The sequence below is a fragment of the Mesocricetus auratus genome, unplaced genomic scaffold (genome assembly GCF_017639785.1).
Source record: "Mesocricetus auratus isolate SY011 unplaced genomic scaffold, BCM_Maur_2.0 Super-Scaffold_100694, whole genome shotgun sequence".
Taxonomy (NCBI): Eukaryota; Metazoa; Chordata; class Mammalia; order Rodentia; family Cricetidae; genus Mesocricetus; species Mesocricetus auratus.
The window spans coordinates 5739663-5749995 of NW_024429268.1; the positions used below are offsets into that span (position 1 = coordinate 5739663).

At 40.9% G+C, this 10333-nt stretch overlaps 1 protein-coding gene across 1 annotated transcript; it reads left to right on the forward strand.

The window, feature by feature from the left end:
• The first annotated feature begins 758 nt into the window (after positions 1-758).
• LOC101837193 (putative inactive serine protease 58) lies at positions 759-5953 on the forward strand. Its single transcript, XM_005083091.3, has 6 exons — positions 759-977; positions 1129-1212; positions 2770-2908; positions 3089-3345; positions 5482-5621; positions 5707-5953. The coding sequence occupies exons 2-6, from the start codon at positions 1173-1175 to the stop codon at positions 5854-5856; spliced, it is 726 nt and encodes a 241-aa protein (XP_005083148.2). The 5' UTR covers positions 759-977; positions 1129-1172; the 3' UTR covers positions 5857-5953.
• The last annotated feature ends 4380 nt before the right edge of the window (positions 5954-10333 follow it).

The following is a 10333-nucleotide window of genomic DNA, read 5'->3' on the forward strand; positions in this document are numbered from 1 at the left end:
CTTCTCTGAGGAGGGTTAAGTGATACACTGATCTACGTGTGTAGCAATATGTCACTGGAAGTAACTTTATTACTATATCCCTTTAGCAGAATAATAGTGGTGGCTTTTTCTCTTAAGGTTCAGAACTTATTTAGGCTCGGATTTTAAACCACGTTAGCAGTGTCAGGCAGGGGTTCCATCTCATGGAGTGAGCCTCAGATCACATTTAAAAAGTGGCTGATTACTCCCATAATATTTTGCCACTATTGCACGGGATTTGCAGCTCAGCGATATGAATGATCACTTTCCCCCTCCAGCCACCCAGACTATGGTATTTATCTTGTCAATTGATGGAAACCAAAACATTCATCAAAATCGCCACCTTCTCAGATCTTAGACCCACTTTCATCTTGCTTATTGTTTAATTTTAGTATTTCCTCGCATTTATTTGGATACGGATGTTTTACAAATATTATTACCTAGCCTATACCATACACCAGTTTCTTCTAGCTTTGAATACGTTTCTTAGTACCCATTTGCTCCACTACCTATCACTTCTTCCAGCTTGGGAGCTCTTTGAAGGTAGAAATGGAAACTTTGAAAGCATGTATCTCCAACAACAACAACAAACAAAAAACAAAACAAAAAAAAAACAATTTCCAGTTCTGGTGAGGACTATGTGGTTTAAAATGATGACTGGTTGTTTAAAACTATTCAAATTAAGAATACCATGATTGCTCAAGTACAACAAAGAGACACTGAGTGTCCTGCAGAGGCTTTCAGTACCAGAGTACAGATTAACACACCAATGTCACACAAATGGCATGGCATCATAAAGACAGGAGGGATCTGTGTCCTGCACACAGCTCAGAGAGCAGCCTACCTGCACAAGTCAAAGAGCAGGGTCTTATGGAGACATTGTGACCATCTCTCTTTAAGTAACTTCTTCAAAGGAGGACAAAAATCAGACCCAGACGGCGTGAGAGACCACGCTCAGAGTAACTTGTTCCTTCCCTCTGACACCACTCTGTACTCTGACGGGAATACCAACCCTGCCACGGAAATAACTCATCGATTTTTTTTCTCACCTAGATCTCTCTCTTGGTTTATCACTTGTATTTCATCTCCTCTCTTCTTTATTCTTTACAGAGACACTTAGCTAAACACCATCTCATAAGGAGGCTTTCAACACCATGATGAAGCTTATCTTCTACATTCTTTCAACCCTGCTTGGTGAGTACCTGCACATCTGTCTCTATTTCCCAGAGAGGACTCCTTGGGGAAGGCATGGGAGACAGAAAAATTCTGGAGGCATCTATTTCAGACTTAGTGATTCTCTCTCTGTCTCAGCACTGCTACTGTCCCTACCCAGTTTCGTCACTTCCTGTGACAACACCTGCCTCCTGCACTGCAAGTTGATTGCTTATGTAGTTTGGGGGAGACATAGACATTGACACATCTACATGAGATCCATTCTACATTAGGGGTTGTGAACTTGGGGTATAGGAGGGGGAATAGAAGGATGGGAACTTGAGGGAGCAGGTTGGGTGGGCCGGGTGCTGGAGTCCTGATAGGAGGTGGAACAGAAGAGGAGAGTGATGAAAGACATGCCCTTGATAGGGGAACAGTTATGGGGTTATGGGGAAACCCCGAGGAATCCACAAGGATGACCCGATTTAAGACTCCTAGCAATAGTGGAGAGGATCCCTGAACTAGCCATCTACTGTAATCAGACTGGCAATTGCTCTGTCATAAAGATACTCTAGCTGAAACTGGCGGAAGCAGACGCAGGTTCCCGCAGTCAAGCACTCAAGTACTGGACTGAGCTCCAGGAACTTTGCTGAAAAAAGGGAGGTGGGATTGTACAAGCCACTGGGTTCGTGATGGGGGAACCCACAGGGGCGCTGACCTGTGCCCTTAAAAGCTCATGCACTCTGGACCAGCAGTTGGGAAGCCTCCATGGGACCAGCTCAGTCCCTCTGCATGTGTATGACAGCTGTGTAGTTTGGTCTCTTGGTAGTGCTTCTAGCAGTGAGACCAGGAACTGTCACACTGGAGTTAGCTGACTTTTGGGAGCCTGTTCCCCATGCCCAGCCTTGACACGAGGGAGGGGCTTCTTCCTGCCTCAACTTTGATGTACCATGCTTTGCTCAAGCCCGTGGGAGGCCTGCCTCTCTCTGAGTGGAAATGGGAGAGTGGAGGGAAGGGGAGGTAGATGGGAAGCAGAGAGGGGTAGGGTGTCATGGGTGAGGGAAGGTAGGGGTGAGGGGAGACGAACAGCCGGGAGGAGAGGAGGGAGCAGAAACTGTGTTTAGTATGTAAGATGAATGAAAAGGAAAGTTATTTAAGCAAAATAATTTTTTAAATGACTAGGGGGCCCATGAGCTGAGGACAGTGAAAGGACAGTAGACTACTTTGTGGGGAGGGTGCTCTCCTTGCATCATTGTGTGTACATTCTAGGGGACCCAAACCCCAGGCTGCCAGGCTTCCTCAGCAAGTGTTCTACCCACTGAGCTTTCTTAAGAGGCCTAAGAGAACTCACATTTCAAATTAAGGAGTATTTATTTACAACTAATATGATAAACAATATTTAACTTTTAAGGTAGGTGTTTCTATCCCTTGTCATTTTCTTCTGAACAAAATAAGTCACTTAAAAATTTGATTCCCCATTTAAATGTACTTGAGGAGGAAGGTGCAGTAACTTGGTTTTTGCTCTGTTATTGTTTTGAACTTTTTTTTTCAGGGGCTTCCTTAGAGATTAACAAAAATATCCTATCCTTCTCTTTCCAGGGGCCTTTGCCTATAATCCAGACCACATAGCTGGTGCCACTCCCCCCTACTTGGTCTACCTGAGGTCTGAATACTTGCCCTGCACTGGAGTCCTGATCCATCCTCTTTGGGTTCTCACGGCTGCACACTGCAATTTGCCGTGAGTAATAAGAACTTCAGACCATTTTGCTGTATGAGATCTCAGGTTAGACATAGACCCAGCCACCTGCATACGGCTCTCAGTGAAAGGGACATAGGAGAACTCCCGGGAATGTTCATTGGTCCATATGATTGCAGAAACACTGATAACATACTTTTGTGAACATCCCTACCATTCTAGGAAGCTTCAGGTTTTTCTTGGGATCACGAACCCATCAGACTTCACTGAAGAGAATGTGGAAGTAACCGAATATGAGAAAATGATTCATCATCCATACTTCTCAATCTCCTCTATTTCGTATGACCTCATGTTAATCAAACTGAAGAGAATAATTAAACCCAGTAACTATGTAAAAATGGTTGAACTGCCGCAACATGTCATCCCTGTGAATACCGTATGTTCTGTCTCCACCTGGGCCTACAATCTATGTGACACCAGTGAGTTCCAGGCACTAAGTGATGGCTTCAGACTTTGCTGGTATTCTCTCACAGCTGGACTATCCTCTGAGCTTCCATTCTGCTTTCAAAGGGTTTTCTTCAAGCTTCTGCATTCCTTTTTCTCATTGGAAGACTTTAAAGCCTTTTCTAAGATATGCCTTTCTCTCTTACAAATTAATATTTACTTATAAATATAAAAGAAGTTGTTTTAATGAGAATATATTTACATGTCTAACATGATCTGTGACAGAACTTCCTTTTGTCATGGAGCTGCAATCTTCTCCCCTCTAAAACGAAATACAACACTCTATCAAAAGTTTTCATACCATTTCAAGCAATGAATGAGCTCAAATGAATGATCTTAAATCCTTGAAATCTTAAATGCATAAATATCAAATGTAAGATAAATCCATAATATTGTGGCAAGTCAGGTAGAGAATTAATAAGTAGGCTTGAAAAATAAATACCTGAAGACTAGAGAGAAGGAGAATAAGAAGCTGACCACTAGATGCACAGCCTGGCATTTGATTGTGCAGTAGAGTAACCATAATAAATAATAATATAGTGTGTACTTCAGAACACATAAATTCCTAGAACAATAAATTTTGAATCCCAGCATATCAGCAACATAAAATGACAACCAAGAGTTACTCTTACTAGGTATAAAAAAAGAAAAAAATTACTTCCCCACAAAAGAAAATGTACCTTATTTTGGTCAAACTCCTGAAGTAAACACTTCCTAAATAACCCCCAAAAGAAACATGGAACTAAGAAAGTTTTGTTATACTAGAAAGAAAAGCAAAGGAGCTCAATGTTTAATTTGAAATTTTGAGTCATTTTCAAATAGATATTTAGCAGTAAACACACATCTTAAATTAAGAAAAGTAAAATCTCAAAATATAGAACTTTTGCCCAGGAATTATTAAGCAGGGCACCTATAGATAGATGATATTACACTCTCATTATTCTCATCCTATACCAGATTAGAAATAGGTTCTTTTTTGTTGTTTTGGATTTTTGCTTGTTTTTTCTTTTTTTTTTTGGTTTGGGGGAGGTTGCTCTGTTTTGGTTTGTGTTATCATTTATTTATTTATTTAGCATCCTAACTGAAGTTTCCCCCTCTCTTCCCAGTCATCCCCCAGCTCCCCATCTGCCTCTCTTCCCCTATCCTCTCTTCACCTTAGAAAACCTTTCTTTTTCTTTTTCTTTTTCTTGATTTTTTTTCAAGACAGGGTTTCTCTGTGTAGCATTAGAGTCTGTCCAGAAACTCACTCTGTAGACTAGGCTGGCCTCGAACTCACAAAGATCCACCTGATTCTGCCTCCTGAGTACTGGGATTAAAGGTGTGTGCCACCACCTTCTGAACTAGAAACCCCTTCTGATGGGTATGCATGATAGGCAATGCTTGTGAGACTTTGGTGTAAAAGAAACAGCTTGAATTAGAAACTAGAATACATGGTGCTAAATCCTACTATACCATTTAGTCTGGTTGGTTTTCCTTTCCTTTTACTAGTGTCTTGGGTAATTTTCTTTCTTTCTTTCTTTCTTTTTTTTTTTTTTGGTTTTTCGAGACAGCGTTTCTCTGTATTGTTTTGGAGGCTGTCCTGGAACTTGCTCTGTAGACCAGGCTGGCCTCGAATTTACAGAGATCTGCCTGCCTCTGCCTCCCGAGTGCTGGGATTAAAGGCGTGCGCCACCAACACCCAGTCTTAGGTAATATTTTTATTTATTATTATTATATTATTTTATTACCAGATAATTATGTTTACCACCTGACAAATAAGAAATTAGACTCTGTATTTCTAAATTCCTTCAATCTCTAACGCTTTTATAACAAAAGACACTCTCCAAATGCTTAAATTTCCAGACAAAAGCTAACGCAATTTGGTTCACTTTGTTGCAGGAGTGTCTCACATATGCAAACCACCCTTCTAAGGAGAGGGACATTTGCACTATGACAAGCTTTTAATTTGATAATCTCCTGTATGCCTAGTGTCTAAACTTATTGGTTTTAATTTCTCAGAGTTTGAACTCTTTTCCTGATAACAGAGCAAGGGTTGATAATAGAGGAAAGCAAGAGGAAGCTTTAGCACTTAGGAGAACTCATGCCAAGTATGATTTCTCTCTTTCCTCTAGCCAAGGACCCCGACTCACTGCAGACAGTGAACATCTCTGTAATCTCCAAGACTGAGTGTCAAAATGGCTATAAAGCCTATAACATCAAAGAAAACATGATCTGTGTGGGCATCGTGCCGGGACGAAGGTTACCCTGTAAGGTAATGTATTCTCAATGCCTCGTTTTTCTCTTTCAGTTTATTGTCTTCTGCCAGAAGGATGACCTGGTTTTCTCTTTCCTGGTAGGAAGTGTCGGCTGCCCCAGCGGTCTGCAATGGTGTGCTTTACGGAATCCTGTCTTATGCAGACGGCTGTGTTCTGAGAGCTGACGTTGGCATCTATGCTAGCATTTTCCACCACATGCCCTGGATTGAAGATACCATAAAAAATAACTGAGCTTCCACAACAGGAGGAATGAACAAAACTATGTGACCAAACGTACGCCCACATCCCACCTCACAATTAAACAAATGGGCTCCTTGGGCTGCCATAAGCACTCCAGGTACTTCCTCTGCACACTCAATGACTTAGTGGTCACTCACACAGCCCTTTCTCTCTCCCCATCACTGAAAATGGGAAACTTGAGATTCACCATTTCTCAGTCCAGCGGATAACAGAATTGTTGAAGAGGGGCCAATTCACAATCATTTGGGAACATCAGACTCTACTACTGCCACAAAATTACGCATTTTTCAGAAAGTTAACACACCATTTGGGAAAAGGTTGTCTCACAGTGAATGAGATAATACAGGAAATCAGTCGGCGTAAGACCTTAGAGATGGGGACCGTGAGAGGCACTGTGATAAGTCCCATGTCCACACAACTCTCTTTTAATTTAATTTATTTATTACTTTACATCCTGACTGCAATCTCCCCTCCCTCCTCTCCTCCCATTCTGTCCCCTTACCTCTCACCTTCAATGCACCCCTCCATAAATGCTCAGAAAGGGACAGGTCCCACATGGGCATCTGCAAAGTGGCACATCAAGCTGCAGTAAGGTCAGGCACATCCTCCTGTATTCAGGATGAACAAGGTGACCCAGAAAAAGGAATAGGCTCCCAAGAGCCATGCAAAGCACCAATAACAGCCCACTGCCAGGAGACCCACAAACAGACCAATTTATACGGCTGATATACATATGCCGAGGGCTTAGGTTGTCCCCATGCATGCTCCCTGGTGGTTGGTCCAGACTCTGGGAGATCCCGCGAGCCTAGTAATTGGTTTCTGGATTCTGTGGGATTTCCTGCGGTGCCACAGAGTGCTCTGGCTCCTACAATCCTTCCTCCCTCTCCACAAGCTCAAGCTCGGCCTAATGACCACACAACTCTTAAACACCAGACTTGAATAAAGTTCAGTCACTCATTTGGAATGTCTGCTAGCAATGTAAGAGGTTGAAGTTCAAAGATCAGTTAAGCTTAGAACAGAACTAGCTTTGCTGGTTTGAGGCGAATATTCCTCATGCATCTATGTCATTATGTGTTGTTCTCACACATTGGCTGTGTCAGCTCCCTCACTCTGGTGCATTGACATCGTCAGCTGCCTCAGGAGCTCTGGTTGTCAATCAACCCTCCTTATTTCTCCCCTTACCAGCTCACTTGTGCAGCTTCATCCATGGCTGCAGAGTTTTTAATTGACAGGTTTTCACGGGAGACTACAGAGATTATAAGTTTGTGTTCCTATTACCTGGGAAAATATCTTTTAAAAACATTAAACTCTACAAAGTAGTTCTCTAATGTCTATACACATGCTGTGGTACCTCCTGACCCCTGCGCATGTGATGATGATGGTAAGTTTTAAAAAATAACTGCATTTTTGCATCACAATGATTCTGATAAATCACACTTTCATTTTCATTTGATTCTATAAGTTTTAAGTTCCTTTTTTTTTTTAATAACCTCCTGACTACTCAAGGGTGTACTGTTTAATATGTTTATACAGTTTCTGTCCTTTCTTTTACTGTTGACTTTGATTTTTATTCTATGTAATCTGATATTTTCATATTTGTGAGGCTTGTTTAAAATGTGATCCATTTGAAGGATAACTATATGGGCTGCTGAGAATAGTGTGTATTACACAGCTATTGTGTAGGATATTCTGTAGATGTCAAATTGAGTTGATCTATGGTACAGTGTAATTTAGAAATTTCTCTGTTGATTCCTTTTCTCAGGTGACCTATATACTGATGATAGCTTTTAGAAGTCATCCATTGTTAATGGACCATCTGCCCCTTTACATGTAGCAGTGTTTGCTTTGTGAAACTGGCTGCACCAACATTCAGTGCACCTGTGTTTATAGTAGTAATTACATCTTTATGGGTAAGTCCTTAACTAATATGGAGGGTGTCTTTATCTTTTCTAATTGATTTTTGTTTGAAGCCCACTTTGTCGAATGTGACTATAATTATTTCTATTTTTCAGGAACTTCTACTTGTTTGGTATTTACATTTCTGTCCCTTCCTTTTCAGCACGTGTATGTCTGTGCTTTGCCAGTAAGTTCCAAATTTTGCAGACACTGAAAAGCTGGATCCTGTTTTTAAATACAGCCAGCTATCTTGTGTCTTTTATTTGATGAGCTAACATCATTTACTTCTATGATTGTTATTGAGAGGGGTTTTCTGAGTTCTGTAATTTGTTGGCAGTTTTTCTGCTTAGTTCAAATATTTTTTCTTGCATCTTTATTTATTCATTCACTTACCATTTATTGCTGGGTTATTGAATTGTACAAAACTGTTTTCTTAGTTTCTAATTGTTCATCTATTACTCTCATGAAATTTGCTCTTTTTCCTCTCATTATTGAGACTATCTTTCTTTTTCCTGTGTGTGTAGCATTCCTTGAAGTGGAATCGTCTGCAGTGCTGGTCTGGTGAGCATGAAGTACCTTTGATGTGTTTTTCCTGGAAGGCTTTAATTTCTGTTTCTTTAAAAGATACATTTGAAGGATATAGAGATGGTTGGTAGTTATAAACTTTCAGGGTTTGAAATGAATTGTCCTTTGTTTTTCGGAGAAGACTGATGGTATTCTGTCAGTTTGCCTTTGTGAGCTGGCATTTTTATATTGTAGCTTTTAACACTATTTGTTTGTTCTGTAGGCTTAGCATTTGAACTACAGCTTGTCGTAGAGAGGTTGTTTTCTATGTATGTCTCTCGGGTTATAAATGCCTCTTATGTTTGTGTGCCATTTATTTCCCTAGATCTCTGGGGATTCCTGCTGCAGTATCCACTAACTAGGTTTCCCTGGCTGTGGTTGCTCACCCCAGCTCCCTTTCCTGCACTGCGGGGTCCTAGAATTAGTCCAATGATTATTTCCTTTACTTTTTTCTTTTTCCTTTGAGCATAGTATTTCCTTAGTCTTACCTTCTTTTCATTATATCATTCTTGATAATATTCATCTTGATGGTATCTATTGGTGATGTTTCCCATTGTACATTTCCTTTGATTCACTGGGCTTTTCTTCTCTGACATTTCTGTTTTTCCCTTCCCAAATATGTTCCCTTTATTAGTTTCTCATCCATGTTGCTGATTAAAGGGGCCTCAGAGTTGGCACAGGACACACCCGACTCCAGACGCTCAGCATAAAGGAGACTTATTTACCCCAGAAGAATAATGGGGGAGGGGGAAGCTGCCTCGGGATCAGGCAAAGACAGCAGCAGGTGGCTCTGCAGAACTAGATTTTATAAGAGAAAAAGGGGAAGTCCTTGCCAGGATGAGTTGGCAACAGAAAGGGAAATGATAAAAACAATGAAGGCTCCGTCAAGCACCTCCTAGCTGATGTTTACTGGCCACATGTAACTCAGGATAGCTATGGATGTAGTACAATACAAAGTCTAAACTGACTTAAAATATTAGGAGGGGTTTTTCTCTTTCTTCCCTTTCCTTTTTTTGTTTTGGTAGCTTGATTGTGTAATTCTCAAGCATGAACTTTGTTGATGCCAACATCACATCACATTGCCAAAAGATAGAACACACTTTAAAGTACAGAGCGATTTGGTAAAGATAGAAATAATAACTGAATAAAATCAGAGAAGGGGACAAGGCAAAGGCAAAAAAGAACAAAGCTGGATTAAATTGAAGAATTAAAGAGAGGCAACAGGGAAAAGGTTTAAAATATTAGAGAGAGGGAGAAAAAAGATCAAGAGATTTAAGAAACCTGATCACACAATAAAAAGTGGGCAAATAAAATTAAATAAGAAATAAAAGGTAAAAATATAAATTTCTTCAAAAAATAAAACCATCACAAAGTTTAGAAAAATGGAAAATGGAAACACACAAGGAACTTAAAAAAACAGTAACAAAATACTGGAGCATCTACTCTCTGGGTCCATTAATGCTGGAGTCAATGGGGAGGAGAAGGTGCCTTTCCTCCTGCTCAAGTTGGTGCTGAGCCTGGACCAGATGAGCATCTGTTGTTCTCAGCCTTTCCTTGGCTTCACATTGCAGTTTCTCTGTGGTTTTTGTGAATGCTGGAGTTTTGCCAGTGACCATCTCTCTCTCTCTCTTTCTCTCTCTCTCTCCCCTCTCTCTTCCCCTGCCCGTGTGTGTGTGTGTGTGTGTGTGTGCGTGTGTGTGTGTGTGTGTGTGTGTGTCATGTGCAGAGTCGAGAGGCACTGAATCCCCTGGAGGTGGATTTACAGGTGGTTGTAAGTTGCCTCATGTGCAGTATGTGAGCTTAACTGTTGAGCCATCTCTCCAACTGCAGAAGGAAGATTTGTTATGGGGCTCACCAAGAATTTCACTTGTGACTTGTTAAGCATGAGTGACTTATTAGAGATCAAGTAAAGATGATGAGAAGACACTTGGACACATTAGTTTGGAGTTCAGAATCATTTGCCCCCCCCCCTTTTTGTCACCCAGATTAAATTTAACAACAACAACAT

Coding starts and splice junctions, on each gene's coding strand:
- LOC101837193 (XM_005083091.3), top strand. CDS start 1,173: ATGATGAAGCTTATCTTCTACATTCTTTCAACCCTGCTTG. Junction 1,213..2,769: donor CATTCTTTCAACCCTGCTTG/GTGAGTACCTGC, acceptor TTCTCTTTCCAG/GGGCCTTTGCCTATAATCCA. Junction 5,622..5,706: donor GACGAAGGTTACCCTGTAAG/GTAATGTATTCT, acceptor CTTTCCTGGTAG/GAAGTGTCGGCTGCCCCAGC.